Raw genomic sequence first — 15,626 nt, 5'->3', positions numbered from 1 at the left:
AGTTCCTCAGTTTGGTAATTCAGACTACAAATGTCCTCTTCTCCCAGATTCATTCTGCTATGTGGCCAATGTATTGGTTTTTTTTCCATTCAAGTATTAATATTAACTCTAGTTGTTTCCTTTTAATGGATCAATATAATGGTTGAAGAAAAGAGACGTGGGACTTTTGTGTTGTTTGCATTAAGATATTTGTTTCAGGGGCCGGTCCTATGGCCTGGTGGTTAAGTTTGATAGGCTCCACTTCAGTGGCCCGGGTTCAGTTCCCAGGCGCAGACCTACACCACTTGTTGGCAGCCATGCTGTGGCAGGACCCACATACAAATTAGAGGAAGATTAGCACAGATGTTAGCTCAGGGTGAATCTTCCTCAGCAAAAAAAAAAAAAAAAAAAAGGATATTTGTCTCAAAATCAATATACTGATTTTTCTAGGGGTGATAACCTATGTAGGATGTAAAATGCAGGTCTTCTGTTTAGCTTGAAACCATTTTTTAAAAAATTACCAGTAGTATGTTCCAGCCAGCTCATACCTGCTTGCAAGAGCCGGTAGTTAAACACTGAGGAATTTGCAAACCAGTTATTAAACTTGTGTAGCTTGCAATCAGCCATGGTGGGAATATTTACAACACAGATATTAGCAAATGCTACAAATTAGGGCTCTGTTTTTCAAAAAAAATTGATTTATCAGCACACCACTAATTGTAAGTCTGGATCACATTACTTATCTAATCATTCTCAGAAGCCATGCATGAGTTTAGCTACTTCACGTATCAAATTGATCTGACTGGAGTCACATCTTACAGTTAGATGAGCAACATGATACAGATAACCGTTAAAGCAGTGAACTGAACATGTGTTCAGTGCATGTCTTGTGTGCAAGGAGCCATGGGTACATGGCTGGGGCGTGTCTGAAACGGACCACCTGAGAGCTCTCTGAAGCTGTTGGTTTTCCTCTTCACTGCTGTGCCCCAGGACTGTGGTTTCTTTGGTCTATTTTGCTTTCATTATAGTTAAGTCCAAAATATTTTCATTGTAATTTCTTCTTTGACCCCTGTATTATGTAGAAGTGTGTTGCTTAATTTCTAGATACTTGAGGTGAGGACTTTTCTAGATATCTTTTTTTTTTTAATATTGTATTTATTTATTTATTTATTTATTTATTTATTCTCCCCAAAGCCCCCTGGTACATAGTTGTATATTCTTAGTTGTGGGTCCTTCTAGTTGTGGCATGTGGGACGCTGCCTCAGCGTGGTTTAATGAGCAGTGCCATGTCCGTGCCCAGGATTCGAACCAACGAAACACTGGGCCACCTGCAGCGGAGCGCGCGAACTTAACCACTCGACCACGGGGCCAGCCCCCTCTAGATATCTTTTTGTTATTAAGTTCTAATTTTATTCCATTGTGGTCAGAGAACATCTCCTTATGGCATCAGTCCTTTGGGACTTGTCTTATGGTCCAGCATCTCAGGGAATAATCCGTGTGCATCAAAAAGAATGTGTTGCTGGGTGGAATGTTCAATTGATGTCAGTCAGGTTAAATCAGTTGATAGTATGTTCACTTCTTTTATATCTTTACTGATTTTTCTCTACTTGCTCAATCAGTCATTGAGAGAGGCATGTGAAAACCTCCAGCTCTAATTATAGGTTTGTCTATTTCACCTTTTATTAATTCCATTTTTTTTGAGGATTTGTTTAAGAGTTTATGTACAATAAATTCCTAGAAGTGGAATTGCTGGGTCAAAGGCCATGCAAGTGTACATTTAATAGAGATGACGAAATTGCTCTCCAAAAAGCTTGTTCGAATTTACATCCTATCGACAGTGTTTTGCTGACTCTTCCCCACAGCCTCACCAGCACTGCGTCTTAGCAACGTTTATCCTTGCCAGTCTGATCGATGAAAAATGGCATCTTTGTTGTTTTAATTTACATTTTTAAATTATTAGTGATCATCTTTTTTTCTGTTTTTTTACTGTAATAAAACACATATAACCTAAAATTTACCATGTTAACTATTTTTAAGTGAACACTTGAGTGATATTAAATACTTTGATAATGTGCAACCGTCATGACCATCTCTCTCCATAACTTTTTTCGTCTTGTAAAACTGAAACTCTATTCCCGTTTATTTTTGTCAGTTTTTGCTTCATGTATTTTGAACTTTGTTATTAAATGTATGCACATTTAGGATTATTATGTTTTCTTGATGAATTGACCCTTTTGTGATTATGACATGTCCTCTTTTATCTCTGGCAATGCTCCTTGTCTTGAAACCTACTTTGTTTAACACTAATGTAGCTGTTCTGGTCTCCTTGTGGTAAATGTCTGTGTGATATTATCTTTTCCTTTACTTTACTTTTAATGTATTTGTACCTATTTTTTTTCCTGCTTTCTCTCCCCAAATCCCCCAGTACATAGTTGTGTATTTTTAGTTGTGGGTCCTTCTAGTTGTGGCATGCGGGACGCCGCCTCAGCATGGCCTGACAAGTGGTGCCCTGTCTGCACCCAGGATCCGAACCAGTGAAACCCTGGGCCACCAAAACGGAGCACGTGAACTTAACCACTCGGCCATGAGGCCGGCCCCTATTTGTACCTTTATAATTAAGTGTGTCTCCTGTAAGTAGCCTATAGTTAGGTCTTACTTTTTTCCAGTCTAATAATCTCTGTCTTTTATTTGGAATGTTTCTTTAATCCATTAACATTTTAAGTAAGTATTGGTACGTTTGGGTTCAAGTCTGCCATCTTGCCATTTGTCCCATTTGTCCCTTGTCTCTCTTTCCTTTCATCTTTTGGATTGGTTGCCTGATGCTCCCGGTGCTTGGGCATCGGAGGACATGCGCCTGTGAATTTCCATGAGGCTTTCCTCTCCTGCTTTCCACACCCAAGCGCTCAGGCACAAAAGTGAAGCCCTTCTGCTGGGCTTCCCCCTCCCTGCTCCCCCCACTGCGGGGGGCCCGCCCTCCTTGGTGAGTCCTTCAGTGTTGGTGGACACATGCTGACATATCTCCATGCAGCTGCCCTTTGAAGGGGATTTTTCCTGAAATAAAATTCTAGAACTTTTTGTTTGTTTGAGCACTTTAGACATCTCATTCCATTATATGTTGCCTTGCATTGTGAAGCGGTGAGAGGTCAGTTCTCACTCTTGATCCCTGGAATGTAATGTGTCTTTTATTCTTTGGCAGATTTAAGATTTTCTCTTTCTCTATGGTTTTCAGCAGTTTGGCTGCTGGGCCTTGCTGTGGTTTTCTTTTTTGTTGAGGAAGATTAGCCCTGAGCTAACATCTGCTGCCAGTCCTCCTCTTTTTGCTGAGGAGGACTGGCCCTGAGCTAATATCCGTGCCCATCTTCCTCTACTTTATATGTGGGATGCCACCACGGCATGACGTGCCAAGCGGTGCCATGTCCACACCTGGGATGCAAACCGGCGAACCCCGGGCCAACAAACCAGAACGTGCGCACTCAACCGCTGCGCCACCGGGCTGGCGCCTGTGTGGTTTTCTTTACATGTATCCTGCTTGGGATACCCTGAGCTTCTTGGGTCTGTGGGATGGTGTTTTTCATCAAATTTGGAACATTTTCCGCTGTTATTTGCTCAAATTCTTTTTCTGTCCTATTTGCTTTCTTCTGTTGACCCTCCAATTACAAGTGTATAAGACTTTTATATAATCCTACAGGTCACTGATACTCTATAAATTTTTTTCCAATTTTTTGTGCTTTGGTTCGTATAGTTTCTATTAACCAATTTTCAAGTTCATGAACCTTTTCCTTTATAATGTCAAATCTGCAAAGTCTGTTCAGTAAGTATTTTATATCAGCTGTTATGTTTCTCAGTCTAGAGTTTCCATTTGGGTCTTTTAAAAAAAATTAATTTCCTTTTCTCTCCTGAAATATTCCATCCCTTCACCCGTAATATCCATGTTTTCTCTAAATTATTTAATATATTTGTATTTATTTATTTATTTTATTTAAAGATTGGCACCTGAGCCAGCATCTCTTGCCAGTCTTCCTTTTTTTTTTTCCTCCTTCTCCCCAAAGCCCCCCGGAACATAGTTATATATTCTAGTTGTGTCATGTGGGATGCCACCTCAGCATGGCCTAATGAGCGGTGCCATGTCCGCGCCCAGGATCCGAACTGGGGAAACCTTCTGGTTCATGTTTCAGTCTGGCTGCGGCATTCTCCCTACACTCTCAGGTCTGTCTCACTCATCTGTCTGTGACTGGCCCTTTAATCCCTCCATAGATTTTTTAGTTTTAGTTGATATAGTTCTCACTTATGCTATTTCTGTTTTATTGTTGTTGTTGCTGCTGTTTTTTAAATGTGCTGGCCTTTTAAATATTGCCATGTTTCTTTCTCATGTTTTCACTCCTTTTATTGTGACTTTGAGAGTTTTAACATCCCTGTTTTACATTTATGTCCAATATTCCTTTTTCTCATGTTTTTAGAAGTTAGATTCTACTTTTTATTATTTCCGCTGACTCTTGCTTGTGCTCACATTTAAATTTTAGAGTAAGGTTTCGTGTTTGTCTGTCAGTCTTGTGCAGCTTGGGTTGAGAGTGTCCCTTCATCAATAATTGTTTTGCTTCTACTAAGTAACCCAACAGGGGAATTGCTGGTCAGGGACCACTTTTTTGTTAATTACATAGCTTGGAAGTTCCAAGATCTTGCAGGTAGGAGACATTGGAACCACAGATCTGTGTGAAGAAATATCCATGACTGTAAATTCTCAGCGTTGGAAAAGCTTTTGCAAATGTGCTGTTAACTTTCGTCCATGTTCTTGTGTGACGCTGGAATTCACGTGTTTTCACTGCTGTCTAATCCATTTTTTGACTCCATAATGATCTGTTTTTCTTGTCAGTAGATGTTTGAGCTGTTTTAAACATTGATGCTCTATAAAGGCTGATATTTGTCGCCTGGTACACATGTGCAAGAAAATCTCTGAGGCATGGGCACCAAACTTTCTCTGTAAGGACCAGATGGTAAATGCATTAGACTTTTCAGGCTCTGAGTTCGCCGTGGCTCCTCGTCAGCTCTGCTGCTGCAGTGCGAGAGCAGTCCCAGACGGTGCATGAGCAGAGGTGGAGGCTGTCTTTCAATCAACTTTATCTTAAAGAATAAGTGCTAGGCTAGACTTGGCCGTGGTCTGTAGTCTGCAGCCCCTGCTCTAAGGTATAAACTTAGGGAATGTAGCTGCTGGGTCATAGGAACTGTGAGTGTTTCACTTTATAAGATGATGCCAAATGGTTTTACAAAGACTGCGTCAATCCACTCTTCCACCAGCAGTGTGCTTGTTTCTGTTTATCCACATCCTTACCAACTCTTGATATTGTCAAGTTTTTAATTTTTGCCAATCTAGTGGGTGTAAATGATAACTCATTGTAGTTTTAATTATTCCACTCATGCTCTTCCATTCTAGCTTTGTATAAATTGGACTTGCTATCCAAGATTGAAAGCTCTCTCAGGAAACGATGTGTTTTATTCGTCTAAACTGACACCTACAGTGGTACCTAACACATTTGTTGATCAGTACACATATTCTGTATCATTTTATCTTATTTAAAGCACATAAAATAAAATAATAGGAATTTTAACAGATTTTTGTTTCTCAAGTAAAGTGTAATGCAAGACTAGGTATATGATAGAGCGCCTATATAAGGAATCCTGATAAGAATGGTCAGAATAAATGTATCAGTTAGGAATGCTTTCATTTACAAGTAACAGAAAACCTAAATAATAATAGTTTAATAATAAGGCCATTTAATTGTCTCCTATAAGACACCTGGAAGTAGACAGTCTTGGGCTGGCACAGCACTTCACTGGTGTCATAAAAGATTAAGGATATTTCTAGTGTTTACCTCTATTGTACTTCACAAGTTGGTTTTCTGTACTACACGTATTGCCTCGCAGCTCAAGATGGCTGCTGTAGCTCCAAGTATACCGTCTGTATTACAACAGGAAGCATGGTAGATGGGGGCAGAGGGCACTATCAGTATCTGTCTCTTGTATCAGAAAAGCAAAAGCTTCCCCAAAATTCCCTTCTCACACTTCTTCCCTCCCATTGCCAGAACAGAATCATGTGGCTAAATCTAGATGTAAGAGACAGAAGCACAAAGGGAAATAGGACTGTCAAGACTCGCTTAGAACCGTTATGACTTGTTACTTCGAACTGGTCACATTTTCACCCCTAATATAAGTGGGGTTTGCAAGAAAGGAGGAGGAAATGGCTACTTTGAAGGCAACCAGCTCCTGCTACAGTGTTTGTTTACATCTTTTGCTCCAGTAAGTATTTCTTCCGATTTAATACGCACCTGCTCTTTTAGGGATCCTTGTCATTTGAGGATGTGGCTGTGGTCTTCACCTGGGAGGAGTGGCAGCTGCTGGACTCTGCTCAGAAGAGTGTGGACAGAAGTGTGGTGTTGGAGAACTGGAGCAGCCTTGTGTCGCTGGGTAAGGACACGCTCCTGTGTGGACTCAGACTCTGTCCCGCCAATTGTCTTTTCCTATTCACTTTCTAAAAACTGAGGCCTTCAAGTGTTTAAAGATTTAGGGCTTTAGTTTAAGAATTCAAAATTTCTTAGTCCTTTTTTGTCTTCAGAGTTTTGCATACTCACACCCCATATGAAAGGCCTCATTGTGAAGCCTCTGAAACATTCATTTATTCTTTAGAAGGCTGAAGCCCAAGAAACTGGGCTCAAGTCCTCTGATTTACCATGTACAGGGTTTCAAGTTATCAAACCAGATGTGATCTTCAAATTGGAGCAAGAGCAGCAATGGATAATAGATGAAGATATCACAGGTCAGAGATTTTCAGGTGAGTGATTGGTAACCTGTCATATGTGAGACTGGAATTTAAATGCCAGTTTGCAGTGGACAGTGAAGATAGTGAAGGGTGGGTACCTTTGAAATGTTCTTTAGAGAATCTTGAAGTCCTCAGCCTTTGGAAGTGACTCAGGACCATTGATGTGAGTTTCTCGGATACCCAAATATCATATCATGTATATCACATATCCGTATTAGGATAATCTGTCCTTCTTTGCTTTGATTTTAGAGTGAGAGATGTTCCTCTTATCTGTACTGAGGAGCTTAGTGTTGTCGTTCTCATGTAGGATCTTGTACATTCATGTTCCCTCTCCACACCCCAAACTTTAACCTGCCAATAGATTCCTTTTCTTTTCTCATGTATATGGATTCATTGTGACTTTTTCCTCTCACTTTTCTAATTCCCTCCTATTTCCTTTCCCTTCTATTGTTGAACCCCTCAGATTACTACTGGATGTCCTCGGTTATTTTTCCTGGATTTCTTTGATGATAGTTTACCCCTTCTATGCCTGTAACCAAAGGAATAGCTTTGGTGTCATCGTTCCCTACCGTCTAGTGCAACTTTTTGTTGCCTTATCTCAGAGTTGATTGTACCTTTGCCTAGAAAGAATTATTATATCTTGGCCTCTAACAGCCTATTTAGTCAAAGATTTTTTTCCTTTTCCTTGCCTATTATTGGTTTTCTACCTCAGTTTCCATGAGAGCACTTTACTTAATTTTAGTTCCCAAACAAAAGCATATGGTTGTGCATGAGCATTTCTGCGTTTCTCGCTCATAAGTTCTGGTTCGTCGGGTTCACAGTTATTGAAGGGTTCACAAAGTATGTTTATTGTTCTACTCTTTAGAATACTGGAAGGTGGATGATTACAAAGCTTGGCGCCAAGAAATCCAAGACAGGCTTAAAAGTTTGGAACAAGCCCACGAAGGTCGTGCAAGTGGAAAAATAGTTCAGTCAGGCATGAACCTTTCACTTTTAAAGCAAAAAGCCAGTAAGTGTGTCCCAAATGGAAAACATTTGAAATATTCATTCGATTTATTTACTCAGAATGGAAATTGTGGAAGAAAGAAGTCTTGTAAGTTAAATGGATATGAAAAATCATTTCTCTATAAAAAACATGAAAAAACTTGCATTGGATTAAAATACTATGAATGTAATGAATGTGGGAAAGTCATCAGCAGGAAGTCACGATTCGTTGTACATCAGAGAACACGTACAGGAGAGAAACCCTTTAAATGCAGTGAACGTGGCAAAGGCTTTTCCCAGAAGTCACACCTTGTTACACATCACACAGTTCACACAGGAGAAAAGCTTTATGGATGTGAATGTGGGAAGGCTTTCTCTCGAAAGTCACATCTCATTACACATAAGAGAACTCATACAGGAGAGAAACCCTATGAATGCAGTGACTGTAACAAAGTCTTCTCTCAGACATCACAGCTCATTATTCATCAGCGAAGTCATACAGGAGAGAAACCGTATGGCTGTGGTGAATGTGGGAGAGCCTTTAGTGGGAAGTCACAGCTTATTACTCATAAGAGAACCCACATAGATGAAAAACCCAATAAGTGCAGTGAATGTGGGAAAGCCTTCAGAGAGAAATCAAGTCTCAATAAGCATCAGAGGATTCATGCAGGAGAGAAACCATATGGATGCAGTGAATGTGGGAAAGCTTTCAGTGGAAAGCCACTCCTCATTAGACATCAGAAAACTCATTCAGGAGAAAAACCCTATGGATGTAATGACTGTACAAAAGCATTTATTTGGAAGTCACAGCTCATTATACATCAGAGAACTCACACAGGAGAGAAGCCCCATGGCTGCAGCGAATGTGGGAAGGCCTTCTCCCAGAAGTCATACCTCATGATACATCAGAGAACTCACACAGAACAGAAACCCTAGAAATACAGGGAATGTGAGAAACTTAAGAAAATAATCACACTTCTTTCTGTACCCTAAAACTCATTTATAGAAATTCTGTGAATGTCATGAGTACAGGAAAGTCTTTGGATGGAAGTTATACTTCCTTAAACGTCAGAGTGCCAGCTGGGAGAGTGAGCCTGTGCACAGTGAATGTGGCAGAGACAGGAGAGCAGAGAGCTGCTCATTGTAAATCAGGCTATTCATACTGAGGAGAAAAATCATGACTTAAAAGAATATGGAAAAATATTTCCATAGAAATAATGTTCAAAGGAAATTCAGTTTACAACTGTGATACTGCATCTTTAAAGAAAAGATTATATATTCAATTCTAACTCATAAGTGTGTGAAGCTTTAAAGATATTTATGTATTTGTCTATATATGTATGTTCGATAGTCATGACAGCAGAACAAGAAGCATATTCTTTCAGAGGTATATGCGGCTTATATTCCTGATTATGGCTACATAATATGAAATTTATATATTTTCAGAGCATATGTGAAATGAATATAACCATGAACATGCTATGTGTCATGTACATAGCATGGCATCTGTCAAGAGTTCTACACAGAATATCATTTACCTTGTCCTACAACAATAGAAGGTAAACTAGGTCAAGTTATTGACTTATTATTTAAAAAATAGTCTAAATTGTATTACCAGATACTTTCTTGGCACAGGTAAATGAGTTTGAGAACTTCTACCATGCTCTGTCTTCAATAACAGGAGCTGGGATTTTTTAAATAAAATCTCCAGCTTCCTCTGAGTCGCCAGTTTATATACAGAATTGCTGTTCATATTAGATACGTAAAAGGCAAGAATGCAAGTTAACATGGCTGACTGAGCAAAAGAGAAGCTCTGATTTGTATTGCTCATCAATCTAAATATGTGAAAAATGGAGGCAGTAAAAACAAAAGGCCCACAAAGCATATCCTTCTGTTTTTCCAGTGGGATTTCTGTGCAAGTTCAGTTGTACATCGATCAAATATAATATGGCCAAGAAACTATCTGTATTTTATGTTAATATGATAAGACATCATGTTATCTGTTCTCTGCCAATCTTTTAATGTTTTCCTTAAGTCCTTTGCAGATAATTAGAAAAAGAAACCCACTTTATTTTTAAAGGGCCATGTAATTCTTTAAGGTTACATGCAGAGACTTTGCTAGGAGAATTAGGATTTTTGACAGGTTGATTCAGAGATCTCATACAGATGAGGCTTTAGAAATTGAGTTATTTTATTTGTAAAAGATCTTTGTTTAATTATTTAATTACAAGAAACCTTGCAATGTGCAAGATGTTATCTTGCTTTTCAATGCACCAACTTTTATTTAAGTTAAAATTATTAATAATGGGCCTTGAAAATGCCAAAAACCTTTTTGATGGTTGGTGAAATTTAGAGATTTGCACTATTCCCTAAACGTGTGATTTTTCTTGTATTGCCAACACAAAAATTTGTCTTTGTTGAAACTGTCTATTATGCAAGTTGTGCCTACCTCTGTTTAGAATTCTTAGTAATTCCTCTCCTTGGTATCGCTTGACAATGGCCAAATCCTTTCTTGAATGATTGTAACATTCAGAATTACAGAAAACCAACTGTTTTCATTAGCGAAAGGAAGACTCTTTAGATTGTATATCCAAGAGCAGACATTAAGTGCATATGGGGTTGTATTCAAAGTTAAAGTTAGGATCTAGGTTGGCAAAGTATCGCTGTAGGGTATGGTTTGACCCCAGATTTCTTACGCTGCCTGTATGAGGAGGTCTCCATTACTCTGAAGTGTCATGAGAACATTGGTGGCTGGTTTACCAGTCAGGGCCCAACCTTGAAAATAACAACTACTCTAAGTAAAACAGAAGGACTTTACAACAGGAAGTTGATGACACAGGTGATGGGAGAAGTGAGAAGCCAGAGAGGGCGGTGAGATGGACAAATGAGTAATTATTCGTTCACAGTTTTTGCTCTCCATCCCTACAAGCTTGGATTCCTCTGGGTTAGAGGTCTTAATTCTCAAGGAAAGAAGACTTCTACCAAATGGCACAAAAATAGTTCTGTGACACTGGAAGTTAAAAGTTTTCAGCTTCTTGTGCAAGTGAATCAACAGTCAGAAGAGGAGGTTACTATTACTGCTGAAGTTTTTAATCCGTGGAGTTTAGGCGTTGCTGCTGCACAGCTGGGGCCAGGTGGACCATATATGGAACCAACAGATTCGCTGCTGAGCCTTTTACTGTTTCCGTGTAAGATAGTAAGTTTCAGTGGGAATCTAAAGCCCCTCAGTGAGGATAGGATTACTAGGAATTCAGATTCTTCAGTAATGAAGATTTGGGTTTCCTCACCAGGTAAAGAACCTTGACTTGCTGATAGCTGGCTAATGGCAAGCATAACATGGAACAGGTGGCAGAAGAAAGTTATAAAAAAAAAATCAACCAGGAGCCAGCACAGTCGTGTAGTGGTTAAGTTCACGTGCTCCGCTTTGATGGCCTGGGATTCACAGGTTCAGATCCCAGGTGTGGACTTACACACCACTCATCATGCCATGCTGTGGCAGCATCCCACATGTAAAACAGAGGAAGATTGGCACAGATGTTAGCTCAGAGCCAATCTTCCTCACCAAAAAAATCATAATAATAACCAGAGTTGTATGATAAGTACAGAAATGAATGTACCTGCTATGCATATTTTTCTTATGTTTCAACACATTTTTCCTATGTTTTGTTTTGATATGGAGCATTGGTGACATTTTGTTTTATAATTTAGTTCATAGACCATGAGATCAAGAAAAGTTATGTTGTGTCTAGACATCCTAGACTTGAGATGTGAACAGTAACTTATAGAACTTTGTATTCCTCTTGCTGGGGGAGAGAGTGACTGTCATTGTGTGATTTGTTGATTCACAATAGGCAGAAGTGTCACATGTGTATCACAGAAGTGTGAGAAGAAAGGATGCTGAATAACAAAATGGTGGGCTGTGCTGATCCTGGGCCTGCTTGGTCCTCAGATCCATCCCCTGTCCTCCCCCAGCCTGCTCTGCTCTCAGGCAGGGCAAGTCTGCCTCATGGGATGTGTTCCAGTCTCCTGTGTCAGGTGCTTCTAGAAGAGTTTGGTTAGTGGAAGGTATTAATGGGAGATTGGAGGGTGTGAGATTAGTAAAAACTAGGGTATTTCTTCCCGTCTGTGCCCCAGGCATTCTCTCCAGCAAAGGCCGTGTCCCCTCTTTAGCCCCAGCTCCTCCTAAATGGCCTACCATGGTTACAGCACCGCTGGATGACCCTGGCCTCTGGGCTCCGGTAATACCTCTACCTCCTCTGACCCCTCCAGCCTAGTCTTGGTAATGAATTCTTGCTTCTGTTGAATTCCTGATGTCTTGCCACCCTCGTTGGCTTCCCATCTGTCTTATTGTTACCAAGAGTTCAGTCTCTGAACTGGGTCCCAATCCAAATAACGAGAACAGAGTTTTAGGTGAATAGGAAAATCAGCTTTTTTTTTCTTTACCAGGTAAAGGGAGCTGATGCCTTAGGAGCTGCTGGCTCTCTTTTAAGAAGTGGGTGAGGGATTTTAAAGATTTGCAAGGAATGTGGCTTCTTGTAGGGAGGGGGAGCCTGTGGCCCTGCCGGTTCTGCACTTTCCTGCATTTGGCCTTGGGAGGCTGTTTGCAGGGAGGCGGTGGTGAGAGAAGGGAATCTGCAGAGGGATGTCCTTTGCTGTCTGCCTCCATGGTGGATGGTGGATTCCGGTGCCAGGAAGCCAAGGAGCTGGGGCCTGGGAAGCTTCAGCTTCTTGATCTTCTCTGAACATCAGTTTCTTTGTCCTAAACTTCAAGGACCTGTGATGAGCCACAACTTTAGTGGGAGCCCAGCATGAGGCCATGTGGGCTTTAACATTGTGTAACTTCTATTTGGTTGTGAAGCTCAGGGAATCAAGGTTAAAGAAACAGATAGTTACATGTGAGTGTAGCTAAAGCAGCAGGGGAAGGGGTGAGTGCTTTTGGTTTTAACCTGGTATATGCTGGGCTCAGTGTAGGGGAACCACCAATAGCAGGGCTGGTGTTAATTAGGAGCCTGTAGCACTATCCCTGTGTAACCAACTTCTCATCTTGAATTCCCTCTGTTTTACTTAGACTAGTTCTTATTTTCAAGATTGGACCCTGTGCGTTACAGCTGTGGGAGAAACAGTAGATAGTGGTTGCAGGTTCAGAGCAGGTTCAGAGCCAGCACCTCAACCTTGCAGAGTATATGAGTTCCTAGCAAAATTATTCATAACAGCCAAATCCTGGAAACAATTCAAAACAGCTTTTGGGTGGATAAAGGAAATGTGGTATACCCATACAGTAAAATACTTTTCAGCAATAAAAAGTTATGACATAGTTGCAGCAAGAAAGGAACCAGACACAAAAGACTAGATATTCTGTTTGTGTGAAAATATCCAGAAAAGGCAAATCAAAAGAGATGCAGATATGTGATTGCCTTAGGCTGGGGGTGAACTGCAAATGGGAATGGGGGTACTTGTAGGGGTGATAAAACTGGATTATGGTGATGGTGCAGAACTCTACCTATTTACTGAAAGCCTTTGAATTGGACACTTATAATGGGTGAATTACACCTCAATAAAGGTGTTTAAAAATGGGTAGAGCTAAAGGTAAAAGTAGGAAAATGCACAATTGTAATTGGAGATTTTTTTACTTCCTTCTTACTAATAGAACAAGTGCACGCAAAAAATCTAGAAGGATATAAAGTATTTGGGAAATTTTATGAACGAACCTGACCTTTTGACATTTACAGACCTCTGCACATAAAACCTGCAGAATGTACATTTTTTTCAAGGAACATTGGACATGGAACATTGACTAATATAGACCATATGTGAAGCCATAAATCAGGTCTCCATAGATAAAAATCATAGGATATATTCCATAATAACAATAGAATTAAAATAAATATAATAGTAAGCCATCTAGAAAATGCCCATATAGTTGAAAATTAGGCAATACACTCCTAAGTAACACATAAAATAAGGAAGAAATCAAAGGAGAACTTAAAAACATAGTTTGAATTAAACGATAGGGAAAACAACACACCAGACTTAAAGAGTTGCGGCTGAAGCTGTGCATTAAAGGAAATTACAGCTTTAACCTGTCAGAAAAGAAGAAAAGTCTAATATCAGTGATTTAAGCCTCAGCCTTCCAGAGATTGAAAAAGAGCAAACTAAATCCAAAGTAGAAGGTGGGAAACAATAAAGACAAAAGAGGAAATCAGTAACCTAGAAAACAAAAAATTGAGAAAATTAACAAAAATGTAATTGATTCTTTGAAAATATAGAATGGATAAACCCCAGCTAGACCAATGAAGAGAACAGAAGAGTCAAATTACTCCTGGGAGGGACAAAAGAAGAGTTGTCATTACAGATCCTGTAGATGTTAAAAGAAAAATAGGAGAATTTACAAACAGATTTTTTCCTAATGTATTTTACAGCTTAGATGAAATGGACACTTAGATGAAACTGACACAAGGTAAAATATATGGCTCTATATCTATTGCATGTATTAAATTCACCTCAGCACAAAAGAAAATTCACTGATGGGAATTCTATGAAATAATTTATTAAAACAATACGAATCCTACACAAATGAAGAGGAGTAAGAAATACTTCCCAACTCATTTCGTAAGGCCAGCATAGCCCTCATACCAAAACCTGCCAAAGATACTATAAGAAAAGTAAAATTACAGACCAATTCATGAATACAGATGCAAAAATCCTGAACAAAATATTAGCATATCATAATTAACAAATAATAGCAACATAGGAAAGTGATACTACATCATGACCAAGTGGCATTTAACCCAGGATGCAAATTTTAATGAATATTTGAGAACCAATTGATGTAATTCACAACATTAACTAAAGAAAAATCATCTCAGTATATGCAAAAAAATTTTTGACAAAACTCAAATGGGAACATTTTGAGGGATTTGGAAATAGTTTGTCTCTTGGGGTGTTGGAGACAGGTCTATATTTATCATAACTCATTAAACCACACAATTAAAATACATGCATTTTGTTGTATGTAAATTATGCCTCAATGATAAACCCTCAACTCAGCCCCCACACAGCTCAATCTCTGATCGAAGTGCACAGAACCTATATTACTTTCCTGAATTGGTAAAGGGGTAATCCTCTTTGATCTAAGAGAGTATCATCTGGAGAGCCTTTACATTTCTTATTTATAGAATATTTAATATAAAATTTAAAATGGCTAAATATGCCAAAACTCAAGAAAATGTTACTGATAATCAAAGGAAAAAAACAGTCAATAGAAACAGACCCACACAGGCTGGTACCATGGCCAAGTGGTTAAGTTTGCATACTCCACTGCAGTGGCCCAGGGTTTCACCGGTTTGGATCCTGGGTGCAGATGTGACACCACTCATCAAGCCACGCTGAGGCGGCATCCCACATGCCACAACTAGAAGGACCTACAATTAGAATATACAACTATCTACTGGGGGATTTGGGGGAGAAGAAATAAAAAGAGAAGATTAGCACCAGGTGTTAACTTGGGTGCCAATCTTTAAAAAAAAAAAGAGAAAGAAGCAGATCCACACTTGCTTCAGAAATTGGAACTGGCAGAAAAGGACCTTGAGATAACTATCATTAATAAGTAGAAGAAGACAGGAAGAGGTAGACATAGTGAATGAAAAGATGTAGAATTGTAATAAACTGAATGTGTAGAAAAAGGGATATTCTAAAACTAAAAATATGATGTCTGAGATTATGAGCTCATTGAGTGGGATTGACAGCAGAGAAGATATAGCAGAAGACAGGATTAATGAATTTAAAGTCAGTTCGATTGAAATATCTGTTAAAAATTAAAGTCAGGAGTGGGAGAAAATATTTGCAAATTACT

At 39.3% G+C, this 15,626-nt stretch overlaps 1 protein-coding gene across 1 annotated transcript in view; it reads left to right on the top strand.

Annotated features, from left to right (window-relative positions):
* The window catches only part of ZNF605 (zinc finger protein 605), a 49,846-nt gene extending 40,984 nt beyond the window's left edge, over nucleotides 1-8,862 (top strand). Inside the window, exon 7 of the mRNA XM_070629442.1 lies at nucleotides 7,941-8,862. Within this exon, the coding sequence (XP_070485543.1) occupies nucleotides 7,941-8,710 (770 nt within the window). The 3' untranslated portion in view covers nucleotides 8,711-8,862. The remainder of the gene's footprint in view (nucleotides 1-7,940) is intronic.
* The last annotated feature ends 6,764 nt before the right edge of the window (nucleotides 8,863-15,626 follow it).

The sequence above is a fragment of the Equus przewalskii genome, chromosome 7, assembly GCF_037783145.1.
Source record: "Equus przewalskii isolate Varuska chromosome 7, EquPr2, whole genome shotgun sequence".
NCBI lineage: Eukaryota > Metazoa > Chordata > Mammalia > Perissodactyla > Equidae > Equus > Equus przewalskii.
This window is presented reverse-complemented; position numbering and strand designations above follow the sequence as displayed.